At 34.3% G+C, this 17,727-nt stretch overlaps 2 protein-coding genes across 3 annotated transcripts; both read left to right on the top strand.

Moving 5' to 3' along the window:
- Window positions 1-7,402, top strand: LOC100780141 (serine/threonine-protein kinase Nek3). Of its 2 annotated transcripts, XM_003543370.5 has the most exons (14): window positions 1-552; window positions 656-722; window positions 811-876; window positions 1,011-1,057; window positions 1,179-1,224; window positions 1,320-1,400; window positions 1,507-1,549; window positions 1,641-1,690; window positions 3,184-3,265; window positions 3,335-3,384; window positions 4,011-4,084; window positions 4,583-4,634; window positions 4,729-5,379; window positions 5,481-7,402. In XM_003543370.5, exons 1-14 carry the CDS (start codon window positions 455-457, stop codon window positions 7,194-7,196), a joined length of 3,123 nt encoding a protein of 1,040 aa, XP_003543418.1. In that variant the 5' UTR covers window positions 1-454; the 3' UTR covers window positions 7,197-7,402. The 2 variants fall into 2 exon arrangements, with proteins under 2 accessions (XP_003543418.1, XP_014621497.1); XM_014766011.3 differs by lacking the exons at window positions 1-552; window positions 656-722; window positions 811-876; ... (1 more) ...; window positions 1,179-1,224; window positions 3,184-3,265 and having other exon boundaries at window positions 1,385-1,400; window positions 1,641-1,692; window positions 3,334-3,384.
- A 2,107-nt stretch (window positions 7,403-9,509) lies between these two features.
- LOC100780672 (NDR1/HIN1-like protein 10) lies at window positions 9,510-10,678 on the top strand. Its single transcript, XM_003543371.5, has one exon. It carries the CDS (start codon window positions 9,620-9,622, stop codon window positions 10,433-10,435), a length of 816 nt encoding a protein of 271 aa, XP_003543419.1. The 5' UTR covers window positions 9,510-9,619; the 3' UTR covers window positions 10,436-10,678.
- Window positions 10,679-17,727: the final 7,049 nt, after the last annotated feature.

Consider the following 17,727-nt stretch of genomic DNA (forward strand, 5'->3'; position numbering starts at 1 on the left):
GACCAAAAATCGACGGGTGAGAAGCCGGTGTGGTAGACCAGCTGTGACTGTCGGCGTATGCTCTCTCTCTAGACTCCTCAGCTTAGAGAGAGAAAGAGAAAGCGTAGCTGCTTCTTCTTCATCATCTTCGCCATACAAAAAAGTAACCTCATCATTGCAATTTCTGCGCAAGATAACTACGCTGCGTGATTTCACATTATTGCTATCATCACGGCGCTTCGAGAGTGTGTGTGAGAGAGAATTGAGTGTAGCCGAAGCACTACTACATTGATTGCGGAGACACGTCAGTGATGAGAAAACTCAGAAAACGTTAACCTCGCACGTGATTCTGCTGCGGAAGCAATGTAGAACGCGCGAACTGCGTTTGGAAATGGTTTCGGTGCTGTCGCCGGAGTTCGGAGAGTGAAATTCATTCGGTGCGAAATCGGTTTGTTGCAATTGGATCGAGAGCTCGATGGAGTCGCGGATGGATCACTACGAGATCATGGAGCAGATCGGCCGCGGCGCGTTTGGCGCTGCGATTCTCGTAAACCACAAAGCCGAGAAGATGAAGTGCGTTTGCGTCTCGATTGTTTGCGTTTGGCTGAGTCGGTAATTGGATTGTGTTTCGTTTGAATTTTGAGAACTAACGGTTCGTTTGGTTCGTGGATTGCAGGTACGTGTTGAAGAAAATCAGGCTCGCGCGGCAGACTGAGCGATGCAGAAGATCTGCTCATCAAGAGGTAGGTTTTAGGTTTCTTCAATTTCTTGCTTGTTCATTTGCTTCGTGCTCTGTGATTTGACCGTTGTGGACTGTTTCGGGAATTGTAGATGACTCTTATTGCTCGAATTCAGCATCCTTACATTGTGGAATTTAAAGAGGCTTGGGTTGAGAAGGTGAGCCAAAGCATTGCGTTTCGATTGTTATTTTGCAGTATGCAGTGTTGTACGTTCTCCTGTAAACTTGAATTAGTTGTATTGTAATGGTTTTATTTATTTATTACTTAAGTATGTTTTTGGTTGTATTGTAGGGTTGTTATGTTTGCATTGTTACTGGATACTGTGAAGGTGGAGACATGTGAGTGTATTTGATAATACTTGTCAAGTGTGAACTCCGACTGCATGTGAAGTTCATGCGTTGTGTAAGTCCAATTACTTACTAATTTTTCATGTTTGTTTTCTCTTTAATTACTTAATAGGGCTGCATTGATGAAGAAATCAAACGGGATTTACTTTCCTGAGGAGGTATTTTTGCCCAGATATATTTGATTTTCTTAATTCTTATATTTTTTGTTTGAATATTTTGGTTGCTCATGTTGGGTGCGTTTGACGTTGGGAAGAAACTCTGCAAGTGGTTTACTCAAATACTCTTGGCAGTGGAATACCTGCATTCAAATTTTGTTTTACATCGTGATCTAAAGGTATTACTTGGACGAAACAAACTGTATGGTAATATGGCTTTTTTGTTTTTCTCCTTAATCTTCCATGTGAAAATATGTTAAATTATTTTGTCCACTCTGCTGGCAGTGTTCCAATATCTTTCTTACCAAGGATCATGATGTTCGCCTTGGTGAGTTCATATATCATATTTGACTACTTTAGGTATAGATTATGATGATTTCATCCTGAATTTTGTCTGTAATTTCCTGACATTTATATAGGTGATTTTGGGCTTGCTAAGACACTAAAAGCGGATGATTTGGCTTCTTCGGTATGTGAGAGATGGGAACTTGCTGCTTTCTTTTTCTTCTTTAAATCCTTTTTTTTTTTGTTTTAATGATGTTAGGATTCATGCTCAGCATTATTCTGTCTAGTTTCTACAGCATTGATGAATCCTACATGTTAGCATCATATGCTGAGAAGCACTAAAACCAAGTTAGAGCTTAGGGTTTTTCATCGTCACATCATTCCCCTTGCTTGCTCCTCAGTTGGACATATTTAGTTATACTTACACTCTGAAAATACCTCTTCATATTTACATATAGTCATGCAATTTTTGTAGTGTCTCCCTACCAAACTCAGGACCCTAGAGGCTAGAGTATCTGTCCATGAGAACAGAAAGCTTCACTTTGTTACTATGTTTTGTTTATTGTTGAGTCTATTAGGTATGCCATTAGACATGAGCTAATAATGATCTTCACAATTATGTTTAATTAAAATTTCTCTCATTGTCCAGTTGATTTATTCCTTCACACCTTACTCCCGATTCTTTTGCTATTACTATGATGTTAAATCTAAACTAACCAAAATACTTATTTTAAACCAAATTTATGCCATGGCTGCTAGATAGAATTTTGCTTAATCAATTATTTTTTTCACATAAAAGAATTAGTTTTTTACTTTTTTTTGTTTCATATATAACATATCTACTTTAGCCAAGGCAAGCATTGATGTAAAACCTTGATAAATAGACGTGCAAGCTTATTTGTTGTTGGTGAAAGAAAAAAAAACTGTATATATAGGGTTGGATTTTAAATTATATTGAGATATTTTTAATGCTTCCAATTCTTCCATTATTTTAAAATTTTCCTTGTAATACTAATTACTATAAATATTTTTCTTCTGTTTTGTGGACCACAATGGTACTTAAACTATGCCTCTTGTTATTGGGGTGCCAACCTATTTGGGATTCCTCTTGTTATTGTCATTCATTTGCATGCCTTTTTATATAAAAAAATGATACTTAAACCTATGCATATGTGATGACCTATAAGGTGTCAGTAGTGATGAAGAATATTCTATAATAGGCTAAGGTGACATTCCCCTGGAGGCAGAGCCATATAGCAATCTTCAGCTGCATACCCTTCGCTTTCTCTCCATTGCTGATAGTCAGCAAGCTTTTCTTATTTTCTTCTTTTAATACTACATTTCTGAAAATAAAAAATGTGGAGAGTAATTGAATGTTGTTTGAGTGGATTAAATTAATTTCCTTGCTTCAGATTTGATAAATAAGACCAAAGGTTATTACTGTTGGTTATAAGATTATAGTTTCTACTTGAATCTGATTCAGCTGGAAGACTGTTGTACTGATCTTCATATTTATAAGCTCTCATGTTTTGGAATGATGGAATCCATGTTTTAATAGTTTTCAATTACTATAGGTTTATAATATGACATTGGTACCATATCATTACCATTGCATTTATTTCATAAATGTGCAGTTACTGGTTGTGGAAGTTAATTGATTTAAATATTTGTGTGCAGGTGGTAGGAACTCCCAACTATATGTGTCCTGAACTGCTTGCTGATATTCCTTATGGATTCAAATCTGATATTTGGTCACTAGGTATATGTCTTATGCGATGAATATCTGATAGTTGTTCTGCTATGGCTAAAATGTATTTTTGTTGTTCAGGTTGTTGTATATATGAGATGGCTGCTCATCGCCCAGCTTTTAAAGCTTTTGTAAGTTTTCCTCTGTTTTTTTTTACTTACAGTAATTATAGATATGCTATAATCAGTTGTCTCATTTAATGAACTGTCATTAAGTCATATGAATGTAATATCTCATTTGTGCATTGAAGATACTAAAGTTGCATTTTTGTGCAACAGAAAGGATAAGGTACTGATTTGCATACTGGTCCAGAAGGATTGAAATTAAATAACAAAATTTTGATTGCAAGTTCCTATATTTTTTCTTGTTATTTTTGAAGAATTTATAGATATGCTATAATCTTTTTTTGTGAATTCCTGTAATATGTTATCCTCAAGTTTGATCTGAACAAAATATCCTTTTTCTGGACCCAAGTTAACAAATATATGATTTTGTGCAACAAAATAAAGTTCATGTAAATGTTCTAGAAGGGACAAAACTATAAAAACCAAGGCATAATCGAAGAACTACCCCTACCAGAATCCTCATCACGACCTATGTTATGGTTGTTGCTATTCTGATATCAGTGATGAAGTTCTAACTTCTAAGTTTAAGCTTGTTGTGGCCCCTATCTTGCCTGATATATTTATGTATGTGAATGTGAAGGCAATTTTTCATCATCTTTTTTCCTTGATAAGTGTCGTATATCTTGTTTCAGGATATGGCAGGGTTGATAAGCAAGATAAACCGTTCCTCTATTGGCCCTTTGCCTCCCTGTTATTCCCCATCTTTGTAAGTTTCATTTGCTTTTGTTAAGGCTAGTATCATTATGTTAGTAGAAAGTGAGTGATTACTCAGGATTTCTTGGTGAAATCACATTCATTTGGCAGAAAAATGTAGTTACTATAGTAGGGGTGTAAATGAGCTAAATTGTTTGAGTTTGGGTTGTTGATTGCTCAATCATGCTCATGTGTTTAGCTAAACAAAGGAACAAATTCAAACTTGAAGTTAGGGTCAATTGCTTAAATGAGCTAAGCTTAAATTCCATAGACTTGGCATTAATAGCTCGCATATGTAAGTATTACCTAGAGATTTGTAATTCTATTTATTACGTTTACTTGGAGAATTGTTATTTTAGTTATTATTTAATTACCACTTAGCTAATTTCATTTTTCAAGAATCATATTTTGAATGAGTGCCAAACATGTTTTTCCAAAAAAAAAAAATCATTACCTTCATCAAAGATTTCAATCTCGCTTCTCAATCTTGAACTTTGGTTCATACCTACAGGAAAACATTGATAAAGGGCATGCTGAGAAAAAATCCCGAGCATCGTCCAACAGTAAGCCTCTATTTGAGAGTGATCTTATTTCAAATGTTACACTGATTTTCTATTGTTGCTAATCCTGAACACTTTCATTATACATTTTTTACAGGCATCTGAAATCTTAAAGCACCCTTATTTGCTGCCTTATGTTGATCAATATCGTTCATCTTTCTGTACTCCAACAGCTGGTTCTCCTGAAAAGCCAATTTCTGCTGTCCATCATGCTCTAAAAAATAAGCCAGGAAGTCAAAACAGAAGTAGTTCGAGTACCGAGAAAGATAGTTTGATGTCAAATGAGAAAAACAATGCAAAAGCATTGCACAAATGTGATTGCAAAATCACTGAAATAGACCTGACATCAATTGAGGATGACAGCTCTGAGCAACTCCTGCCTGGGGAAGAAGGAAATGGTTCCAGCAAAGTCAATGCCAAGACAAATGAGAAAGAGCTGACGAAGCAATCTAATAATGAACAGCATTCTAATGTTGTATCTAAGCAACCAAAAGCAATTAAGACTGTAGTGACAGCTTTAAAAGATGGAAAACTTAAAGAGACAAGTTCTCCAATAAGAAGCAATCGCATAAAGGTTGGTGGTGTGTTGACACATAAAATAAATACAGAGACAGTATCCAATTTGCCCAAACCCAATTTTGGTGCTTACGATTTGAAGCCTAATTTGGAGGTGCCAACTACTGCACCTTCTAAAACAACTCCTGATTCCGCAAAAAGAATGCAAGGGTCAAACACTTCAAAGCATCAGGTACATTACCATTATAAATGCTATAGTGTACTATTAGTTACTTTTGAAGATTTCCTCATAACATTGAAATTTTTTTCTGATATATTGCTACATGCTGGCAGTTACCAATGATAGAATCCACACCAAAAACTAAACCTAGACATAATGTGATTCCACCTTCTGGTCCAGTCAAACAAGTAGAAGGACGTGAAGTTCCTTCCAAGACAAGGCAAAAGACTCCTCCAAGCTTACTTAAACCACCTTCTTTTACAGGACATGTGAGGCAGGCTGGGTTTGATGTTCTAAATGCAGCAAATAATACTGGAAAGACAAGTCCAAAGAAAATGGTTCGAGAGCCTAAGATGAGCCATCATCAGTTGACCAACAGTCATCTACCACATGTTTCTAGAGAGATTACTAGAGAGCCTTTGAAGACTTTTGAAAGCAGTTCCAAAGGAATGCAAACAGACGGCAGCAATTCTGTCTCATCTTCGCTCTCTATTCAAGGATTTGAACTTTCTGATTTTGCAACCACTTTTATTGACTTAAGTGAACCAACACTTCCTGATCATGAGAATTTAAACCACACTGAAAACAAGGAATCACGTCCAGATAGCAGTTCACCTGCATCCTATTTGCATTTTGACATGTCTGAACAATTGTCTGGGGAAACCCCTGTGGTTACACCACGTTTTCAGAATATAACTTCTAGTAATGAGAAAGTAAGTCCCGGTTTAACTCTTGATCACTCAAGCCAAAATGCTGAGGTAATGCTTTCTTCTGATGATAGTTTTTCCATAAATCAAAGGACTTCATCTGCTGGCTCCAGGTGTGATGATAGATCAGTAGATCCCTCTGCTGAAATCACAGAAGAAGATATTTCAAAGGAAATGACTTCGACCAAGTCTCTCCAACAGCCGCTCCCCATTTTTGGAGAAAAGTCTGTTTGTGAAGAATTTGGTCCAGCAAGCAAGCCAAATAATAGGTTTGATAAAGTTAGCCCGCCAAAACTCATGTGCATCTCAACTGGTGATGACCAATTCATGGTGAGGGGAAGACTGTCATCAGTGGATGAAACTGCTCCTTTGATTATTTCTACTAATATTTCAAGCCAGAAAGTTTTGCAAGAAGAGAAAGCAACAGTTTTACAGAATCCAGCACCAGAAAGGCCAGCTGTTGGGCATCTTCCTCCAGCTTTTGATGATGTCATTCATGTCATACGCCATAGCAGTTATCGCGTGGGGAGTGAGCAGCCAGTGAAGGAATCTCTGGAGATGGGAGTTCAAAGTGTAGATGTTGGTAAGTTTATCAACATTGTAAGGGATGATTTAGAAATGAGAAATGTGAGCACTCCTTTGACTCTGAAATCTTCAAATTGCTCTGAAGCTATTGGCTTGAAGTCAAATATTTCTGATAATATGGAAATCAGAAACTTAAGTAATCCTCCTAACTTAAAATCTTCAAGTTGCACCGACTTGATGAACATCAAATCAAGTTTTTCTGATCATCCTGTTGTTAGGCAACAAGATGTGGAAAACACTGATTCTCTTGTTTCAAAATCTGATTCCTCCGAGTATACCAAACATAAGACTCCTACAGCTGCAGAGGGAACACCCCCAAAGGAAATTTTGGATGTTAAATCTTCCAGGCAGAGAGCTGAAGCACTTGAAGGACTGCTAGAATTATCTGCAGATTTGCTGCAGCAAAATAGATTGGAGGAACTTGCAGTTGTTCTGAAGCCCTTTGGAAAAGATAAAGTTTCCCCAAGGGAGACGGCCATTTGGTTAGCCAAGAGTCTAAAAGGATTGATGATTGAGGAAAGTGGGGGACGCAGTTAATGGGTGTTTTTTTTAATCCATGGTAAGTTTGCTACTTTGCTTCTATTTGATATTTTCTATTACTTTTTCCACTTCATTGCTTCTCAAGTGCCACTTGAATTGAGAGAACAAACAGGCTTTATCGTTTCTTCTTTCATTTTTTGTAATTCTTTTTATGCTGATGTAAATAGTAACCATACGAATGAATACCATCAACTTACGATCAATTGTGTGGACATGCTCTTGCCAGGCCTTATTAAGAATTGTGGAATTGATATGCTTCTCCAGTGTTCTACCTAGATGGTCTGCTCCAATTATGCCGTAATGAAGCAAATAGGAAACATTTATGCATAAAAAAAGAAAACAATTGAGCTAATGCTATATTCTACCACACTTTATATATGGGTGTAGTAGTTAAAGAAACAAAATAAAAATATTTAAAATAAATTATTTATTATATTAAATACATAAAAATTGATGTACTCCTTGTGTAATTGGAAGTATTGAAATAAAAATTATTATATTTTCCTTAATTATTGTTCAAAGACTCATTTTATGAAAAATTAATTGAGATTTTTAAAAGTAAAAATAAAATAAAATAAATTGTAATTAGATAAAAATAAATCAATAAGAAAATAAAATGGTAATTTAGATGTGGAGGGAGATGAGTAGTTTTAAAAACAAATAATTTGAATGTATAAATGATTGAAATTTGAGATGAAAAAATTATAATTTTTTTAGAAAAAATAAAAGTGACTTAAGTACAAAAAATATTTAATAATTACTTTATTTAATATTTGAGTAAATTGTTAAAATGAACTAGTTAGAGAATTTAGAATGATTAAGAAAAAGTTTAATACTGATCAATAACACAAACTTCAATGAACTGGTAGAAGGCTAATTATTTTATCAGTAATGAATTTATTTCAAATAAGTAGGTTAAGGAAACACAAAATTTAGTTTCGGCATAGTTTGAGTGGAAAAATGTTTTTTATTTTTTTAATTACAAAAGTGTCACACTATTTTATGTTTTCATTTCAAAAATTGTATAAGGAATAATAAAAATAGAAAAATTAGCCTTTTCTTATACATACATTAAAAAAATTACTGAAAATAAGATAATATTTTTAATTAAAAAAAAAAATAGTAAACACTCAAATCAAATTCCTTTAAAAGGTGGCACAGATATATTCGCACAAACACAATTATTAAAGAAAAGCTATAAAGTTGTAAAATTATTTTGTACGATAAAAAGAGAAGAAAATGAATAAATAATATAATGAAAAATAATATTATAAAAAATCTATTATGTAAAGAATATAATTAGTTCTTTAACTACTATATAAAAAATATAATTTTTAACAAGCTTCCTCTTTATTTGCAGAGCCGACCATCTCTTCACTTATGTGGATATGATCAGTTAATTTATGTCTATACGTGTGTAAGTTACCGTCATGCTTGTTTTTCCAGGAAGCTTCGTGGAACCTAGGGCCAAACGTATTCTGAATTAGTACTATTTTCTTCTTCAAAACTACTACCACTACCTCATGGTTATTGCATATATATATATATATATATATATATATATATATAAACCATGCTTTTTTTATATATATATATAAATATATACCATGCTATATATAATAGCCGTCCATCGTATTCAACCCATTCTTTTATATCCAATTTTCTTTCAATAGTGCATCACCTTCCTTTACAAGATTGTCTGTTGCTATTAAGAGACAATAATTACTCTAGGCAAGCTTAACTCGTAAGAAATACTGCTTCCAGAATTTACATTGTTCGGGTTCTGAATTGGACACTCTTTTTCTGAGTTTAACACTAAGCATTATTGGCTTGTCATCATGGACCTCATGAACCGGGTTCCCAATCAGCTCATTTTCTGTGTCCAACTTCTCAGATCGAACTGAGCATAACAAACAAACCTAAATAAGAAAAAGACAACATTAACCAAACAAAAGATCAATTAAACTTGTAGATACTAAAAATTTTATTCATGTCAAAATATATGTTTTATTGATTTTATCTGTTTGTAGTATTTAATTTTTTTATAGTATTATGTATATATGTTTATGTATCAATAGAATATGATAATATTATCTCATTTCTTATCCTATGTTTTTTTTTTGGTGAATCATTTTTTATCCTATCATGTTAGTTGGCGGTATAGTGTAATCTTTATTGAAAGGAGAGAGCCGGAGTTGGAAATAACAAGATAGGATAAAAATAATAGTTTAAATTTTAATCCTTATAACATGGTTTTATTTGGAAATAAAAAACGATCTTTAGAATGAACGAATTAAAAGGTAGCAATGAATCGTAACCTCTCCTTTTCTCCAACGCGTAAAAAAATAATAATAAAAAAATTCCAAAACCCATTTTATAAAAAGCCAAAATTAAAGAGCCTAAAAAAGCGAGAGGCATAAATGATAAATCCCACCAAAGCTATGCCCGTTTCACACTCTTTCCTTTCTCTGGCTGATTCCACAGACACACACCGCTTTACTATTATGCAAGACCCTTCTCGCCCCGCCCCTCCTCCCTTCTACCACCAAAACGGCGGCCAGCCTCCTCCCCCCGCCGCCTCCGCCGCCATCGCCACCGGCTACCCCTACGCTGCCCAACAACAATACTACAACACCACTTACCCTCCTCCTCGCTCCTACGCCTCCCGCTCCTTCTTCCGCGCTTTCTTCGCCACCATGATCTGCCTCGCCGTCGTCTTCGGCGTCGTCCTCATCATCACCTGGCTCGTCCTCCGCCCCTCCCTCCCCCACTTCACCCTCCACTCCCTCTCCGTTTCCAACCTCTCCAGCACCTCCCAATCCCTCTCCGCCACGTGGCACCTCTCCTTCCTCGTCCGCAACGGCAACAAGAAGATGACCGTCTCCTACAACGCCCTCCGCTCTTCCATCTTCTACCGCCAAAACTACATCTCCGAGTCTCAGCTCGCTCCCTTCAGGCAGGACACCAGGTCCCAGACCACACTCAATGCCACCCTCACCGCCGCCGGCACCTACCTCGAGCCCAAACTGATCGACAATCTCAACGCCGAGAGGAACGCCAGCTCGGTCCTCTTCGACGTTCAGGTCGTCGCCGCCACCTCTTTCCGCTCCGGCTCGTGGAGGTTCAGGACGAGGGTTCTCAAGGTTCTGTGCCGCAAAGTACCCGTCGGCGTCTCGTCCAAGTCCAGCTCCGGTGATTTGGTCGGCGGAGATCGGGAATGTCAGGTGTGGACGTGAATTTTCTGAGGGTGATGTTTTTCAAAACCCTAGGTTTGGTAATGGGGGGAAATTTAATTTTCTGATTTTATTATATATAGTTAATTGATGCTTTCGACGGTTTATATTTATGCGATTTGGTTTAGGTTTCAATGGAATTTTGTTGGTAGTTTATATGATTGTATATAGTTATCAGCAACCTTATATTGTTTGCTTGCCTTTCTAGAGCACTCAGTGGAGATTTGAAACTTTGTTAGTGGAAAATTTGCAATTGTATGTTAATTGGAGATGGAGACAAAAAAGGAGGCAGATATTAATATTTATTTGGATATCATTGACTTACTGGTTGACTGGTCTTTATTCTACTGATTGTTTGGGTAGTATGCACTGTGCATAGATATTAATTTAAAAATTAGTCTGAAAAATAATAGTTCTGAAAACTCTGGTCTTTAACCGAGCTGGTGTTATGATGTGATACATGGAGTTGATCTCATCTACTGGGAAAAGGCTTTATCCTATTGTCGCTGTTTGTATTTTCTCAAAATAATCAGAAAAGAAATGAATGGGGTTTTTTTTTTAAACATAGGAGAAAGATAGAACTACCTATACTACCCGATGCTTTTGTTTATGGTTTTTATAGTTGGCGAGATTTATTCAAATTGTGACAAACCATTCGTTGGCTTTCTTACTCAACCATTCATTTACAAACCCTTAGTCAACTCCATACTTATGAAGATACTGATTTCATGTAAATTATTTTGTGTAACCATCAATTGTCTTGCTGTCGCATACATCTTAAATTGTTTCATTTTAATAGTTGAAAATTTCCAACTATTAATGAAGCTTTTTCAACAGATAATCTTTGGTCACCGATAACAAAAAGCTAATCAGTTTCATTAATCTTCGAGCAGTCAAACTTTGTTAAGCTGTTCAATCGAAAACATGACTGTCATCTAGTATTCTTTGAATTGATGGCTGTATTGGGTCTTTGCCTGTTTGGGTTGAGGTGTCTATTGCTACAGATTCACAGAATGCTTAACAGCTTGTCTGTCTGGTCACACTCATAAATAACCAGCAAAATAAATTTGTTGTTCATTAGTTCTGGTTTTTGGCCGTTCCTTGATATTCTTTCTGAGATGGTGGTTGATGAAATTATGACAAATGCAGTTTATCATAGTAATGTATTCTGAAAGAAACAAGGTTTTTGGCTCCTGTTTTTCTTTTTCTGTTGCACATTTATACGTAGAATTGATCCAAAACTTTGGCATTTATACCTTTTAAATCTTAAAGAAATATGTTGCACTAGGGGAGGTCCTGTCTTTGGAAGTATTTCTGAGTATCCAATGTCTAAACCGACGGCCTTTTCTCTATTGAGTACTTATTTAAGAAATTTATTATGACTCTAAATGGGGCAAATTTGCTGTTTCCCTGCCACCTGTATTCTTGTTAATAAATTAATACAGTAAAAACAGATCATATTCATATAAAATCGTATTGAAGCATTGGTGATGACGAAAATTGTTCCAAGTTACATGCTAGCTATTGGCAGGGCTGGTATGACTTGGGTTGTCCTTTCACTCTGCTGGATGATAGTGGTACAGGTTGGTGCCCATGGGGGTGTCAATGGAGTATGTTTGGGATCTGTTTTGGGTTTGAATAGCACTATAGGATGGATTTGACACTTATCAAATGGGATGACTGTCACTTGTGTATGTTTGCTTATATTGGTTGAGTACTAGTGGCTTGCTGTTAATCTAAACCTTGTAGGAGTCTTGATTGTTGTAAAATCTGAAATGCTGTCATTGGATTTGACCATATGGCAACAGCCGGCAGTGCTTGGTGCATGGTCATTGGTTTGGAATATAAATTTATTGTGTATTTTTTGTGAAAATGAAGTCATACTTTTAACTTTGTTCAAAGATTCTTCTAACATTTCGTGTATACCACTGAGGCAAGCGTTGAGGTGAATGAGAAAAATCTTGCTGGAACTTTTCATGTTTATTTTTTCTTCACGCATATAGCACTTGATAGCTAATTTGAAAATATATGAAGGTGAATCTGAGATTAATCTGTGGTCTGATACAGAGTCTAAAAAAGGGAAATCAATCCCCTGACTGTCAAATTTAATTTGTACTGTGAAACAAACTAAGATACGTATTGATTAAATATAAAATATAATTTTTACAGAAATATAACTACACTGCCATGGACGATAATTGCGTGCTGCATCAATTATATTTATAATTTGCAATTTGCTCCTTGTCGTGCTGCATCAGTAGTCCTACCCTGCCTTCTTGTGGTAATGAGGCCTTGGCAGTAGCTAATTTGATATTGTATTTATGTCTTATTTTGAAAGAGGAGAAAGATATGCTATTTGAATTTTGATTATTATATTATTCACTATAGATGTTACTTATGATCAACAGTTGCATTGTCATTCTTCAATCTTTGTTCATTTAGTTTTACTGCCGGATTGCAGTTAGTTGACTTGGTTTGGTAGATGCCATTTTTTTTTAATAAAAACATCTGGACTCTACACTCATGAATATTCTGTCCACCGTTGTGTACAATGTATGAAACACTAAAAAAAGAAACACAAATGTTTGTGGGTTACTTGTTTTTTATTTTATTTTTTTATCGGCTTGTGGGTTAGTGTGTTACTTGTTTTTCGTTTTATTTTTTATCGGCTTGTGGGTTAGTGGGTTACTTACTAGGAAGTGGAGATTAAGTGTGTGTTTGAAGATATTGGTAAAATTGATTTTGAATGTAATTAATTTTGCAAAATTGATTGGGGTTAAAATTGATTTTGAAGTGATGTGATTTATATTTGAATGTTTTTAGTATAAAATCAAGTTAGGAGTAAAATTCAGTATAAAATTTTGAATATAATGCAGAAATTATTTAAAATAGTTTTAATCCAAAATTAATTCTGGATTTATAATAAATTTTAATTTTTTTTCTGATATAAAATCAAATATATGAAAATATATTAAAAATCAATGATGGATTCATAAATAATTTTTTAATTTGAAATCAAATACGTATTAAAAAAAACTGCAAAATGCAAATGATGAAGTAAATTGCTAAACCAGCCAATTGGTGGTTTTTCCTTTCATTGTTTAAAAAAAAATATTTTTTAAGGTTAGCCGGTTGTTTGAAAATTGTCTCATGTGCATGCAATTATTGGATGTCTGATTGGGGCGTTTGACGCATTTATTAATATAAAAGAATGCTTACTACACATGCATGTATGGCCACATTAATAGGTAAAGTAAGCTGGAATAGTACAAATTGGGTTGGGCTTTAATTCATTATGTCCTAGCCATGTATACGCACGCTAGTTTTGGTTGTTTCTAAGGTACTTGTTATGGATTCAAGTTTCGTACCTTCTCTGTCATCTGCTTTTCCTCCATTTTATTGTAGGCAATTGGAATCTTTCGACTTTCATCCATAAAGTGATATCTTGTGATTGCCACACTTCAAAAAAAAAAGTTATCATGTGATTGCCTTTACTTTATTCCCGAATAGCTTCCCACATTTTGTTCGTTCCGAATGATTTTGGTTCATTTTTTCTAGTATTGTTTCCATAATAGTATATCTCAAGGACTTAGGACATGAGATTCTTACTTGGGGCAATCCAAGTGAGTATAGTATATGCCTAATCCGTTAGGTTTTGGTGTGACTTTTAAGGAGGTGTAATGTTTGAATGATTGTTATGAGGATTATCATGGAGAGTTTAATGTCTAGGCCTAGGCCTGAGTGTAACCTGACTCAAATCGTGTTAAATAGGAGTCAGTCAAGATCCACTTCCATTTCCTTTTTCTCTCCTTTTCTTTCATTATTAAAGTTTTGAAAAAATAAATGAAATGGACACGCTACACATTAAATAGAGAGTACCATTTATTTCAAAACCATAAAAATTAAAGAAATGGAGAGAATCCTTTTCCACTAAATAACACTGAGGTTGGTTCGGGTTTTGGACTAAGAAAGTAACTACTGGTTTTGTTATTGTGGGCCTAAGTAGGATCCGTTTGCCAAGCTTGCAATTTGGATTTGATTTGCACGTTTGTTGATTAACTTATTTATTTGTATTAAAAGATGATATATATTTTGAAGAAAAAAATAGGTAATTTTAAAAGTAAAAACATATCATTTTGGCTTGTTCTTGGGGTAGCACAAAAATCAAGAATTTCTACAAGTAATGAAAAAAAATAGTAGGCACATGGGCCTTCTGTGAGCAGATCTACATACACTGCTTGTTTAAATGTGGATTTACGTGCAAGTATTTTTTTTTTCTGCACTTCCAGAATTACTTCCTTCACTCCCTATATTGCTTTGGGAATAATCATTCCCGAATCAATTTGGAGAGCGCAGGAAGCAATTGCCTTTACATGCATAATGCATTGATCTTCTTCACAACGGACATAAGCATTCCCCATTACTACCCCCGAATGGGTGGGCTCATAAGTACCTCGGTCCAGGCCTTGATACAGGCCTTTGCTTTGCTACATCTATTTGGGATCTACTAGAGACACCCACCATTTTTGCTGGTACATCCAGCATAACATGTAAAATTCTGATTTTGCCCTATCATAAACCCAATACGGATTGATAATCTATAGGCCTAATACAGATTGCTAATGGTCCAAGCATGAATCGAACCTATGACTTTTGCGTTATTAATACAACACTCTAATCAACTGATCTAATAGACCAATTATGTTATAAATTAATTAATGTCACTATATATAACACTAAAATTTCTAATATATATTTAATGCATATGTAAATTTATATAATAAATTTTGTGATAATTAATTTTTATCTAATAGTTAATTTGTTTACATATATAAATTATAAATAAAAAGTCATAGGTTTAATAAAAATTTACATATGTAAAAAAATACCGAATTTATTTAATTATTAATTGTTATAATAAATATCTAAATATATCATTCAATTAAATATCAAATTTTTTTAACTATTAATTACTGTAATAAATATTTAAACACAATATTTGATTTAATATCAAATTTGTTTGATTATCAAATTTTGTAAATGAATTAAATGTATAAAAAATTCTAAAAAATTATAATTTTTAAAAAAATTCAAAACATTAATCCGTATGAACCATATGGATTGTCAATCCGTATGTTTTGAAATTTTTTAATATGCACCTCTTCTTCTCCGACATTGAAAAATCACCAAATTTCATTGTATATCCGTAAACAAATGCAGGTACATTATCGACAACAATAATCACTCACAAAAGGACGCCAACAAAAATAAGTTACACTAAAGGAGTGTAATTTTAGGAAAAAGTTAATTTGATATTTATAACCGAAAATATCCATAAGGGCATTTTTGATATTTTAGAAAACTGGTGCGCCAAGCCCCAAGCAGTTTCCCATCTATTTTTGTTACATCTTTTTTTTTTTATAATAAATTTCAAAAATACCCTTCTCCCTTCCCTCTCCTTTCTTCTCCATGAACACCTCTTCCATCACTGGTGCACCCCATTGTCTGTCCCTCTCCTTCCTTTGTTTTTTCTGCATTATCTCCCTTTGTCATGTCCTTCACCGGTGCTGTTTTCGCCAATGAATTTCATCTTTTTTTTTCTTCCAAAGGTTGCAAATGTACTGAACTAATTTTCCGAATGTATAACTTGTAAATTAAATTTTGAAAAAAATGTATTTTTGCCAAAAAAAATTACAAAAATGCGGAAGGAGTACAAACATAAAAGAGAAAATAAAAGGATATAAAGAGTAAAGAGAAAAAAAGGGGATGCTAATAGAACCTTCTCTTGATATATGTAATGGATATGCAAACCGAAGGTCCAAAGTAAATTCTACTGACACTTTTTCACTTTCTTAAGGTTCAATTGAAGATAACATGACAACAAAATCTGGAGGAAATCCTCTAACTTCTTGGGTGCCTATCTCAGGAATAAAAACCCACTTGTTAAAAAGACTATACTTGTGAAAAATAGACACGAAATAGACACTTCGTGTATGGACTAGACTTGAAAGTTAATTGTAGTATTGTTTTTTTTTTTTTTTATGTAGTGATTTACTTTTTAAAGAATGTAACTGAGAATAAAAATATCCAAAAAAATCCAACATTAATTAAAATTATTTCTTTTATAATAGTTATAAATATCTCAGGTAAGAACTAAAATGTTTCATCATGTACTTTTCATGATGTTGTTTTAACCTAATAAAATAATATATTAAATTATTAATCCTTAATGTTATAAAAATGTTTTGTATTAAAATTAATTACTTCTGATAATTTCATAGCCTAATATGAATTTTCTCAATTTTAAAGATTAAATTGTTTGATATGTATATAATTTCAAAAATTAATTTAACTAATTACTTGATGCACTACCAATGTTGGAAAGGCTGGTGTTTATGTTCGTGTCACATACGGTGGAAGACCAAGATAGTAAACAAATTAAACGTGTTGCATGTTAAACTTCTCAAAGTCTTCCTCAAACTATCAGTAATCAATGCAATGCACCTGCGAGGAAAAGGGGAGCTTTGATTGTGATTCGTGATTTCCATCTTAAAATCATGCATAGTCAAGTTAACGACCAATCGACCATAATATCGTCATGAAAATCAAATTACAGCGATTGAGGAAATTAACGAGTCATGGAGAAAGTGGCCATGCATTAGGAGGAGATTATTTGCGTACAAAAATTCCAAAAGGCCTACATGTCTACCTTGAAAGATAAGGCAAATATGGGACTAAGTGGTTGTTTTCCCAAACTTATCTATCACCCACCTCCAACCACCTTCAAATAACAATAAGAAATCTAATCGAAGGACCATCTTATGGTTGTCATGGTCCCACGAGTTCGTTTTTCTGTCCACCTCTATCTGATCAAATTTTGTTAGGGACCAAATTAATTAATAATCTGAGATTACTATATTAGAGTTAGAGTATCCACTAATACATCCTATCTCAAAAAGCAAAACAGTTTGGGGGTTCACGCTTTCATTCATCATGTGTTGGAAAAAGGCCCCCCTTTAAGGCTACAAATTACAATTGCTAGCATCCGTTGAAAAGGTTGCATATCCCTCCAATGGGTGCCCTTCCAAATAGCGGTGACATTGGTCTGGACTTGAATGTGACTGGAAATTTCAATGAACATCCATTGATTTGACTCTCCCCTTAACTCTTTGTTTTTTTTTTTTCCTTTAACAATGTGAAGGAAATAATGGATATGATATTATATATTAAGATGTTCTATAAAGGGGGTGGGGAAAAAAAAGAGATAGAGGAGCATGTTCTATAATAGTCAATGT

Source organism: Glycine max, chromosome 13 (genome assembly GCF_000004515.6).
Source record: "Glycine max cultivar Williams 82 chromosome 13, Glycine_max_v4.0, whole genome shotgun sequence".
In the NCBI taxonomy this organism is placed as follows: Eukaryota; Viridiplantae; Streptophyta; class Magnoliopsida; order Fabales; family Fabaceae; genus Glycine; species Glycine max.

Excerpts from the sequence above, each read along its gene's own strand:
- LOC100780141 (XM_003543370.5), top strand. The coding sequence starts at position 455 with ATGGAGTCGCGGATGGATCACTACGAGATCATGGAGCAGATCGGCCGC. Across the intron at positions 723-810 it reads GAAGATCTGCTCATCAAGAG|ATGACTCTTATTGCTCGAAT; the intron begins GTAGGTTTTAGG and ends CGGGAATTGTAG. Across the intron at positions 1,058-1,178 it reads TACTGTGAAGGTGGAGACAT|GGCTGCATTGATGAAGAAAT; the intron begins GTGAGTGTATTT and ends ATTACTTAATAG.
- LOC100780672 (XM_003543371.5), top strand. The coding sequence starts at position 9,620 with ATGATAAATCCCACCAAAGCTATGCCCGTTTCACACTCTTTCCTTTCT.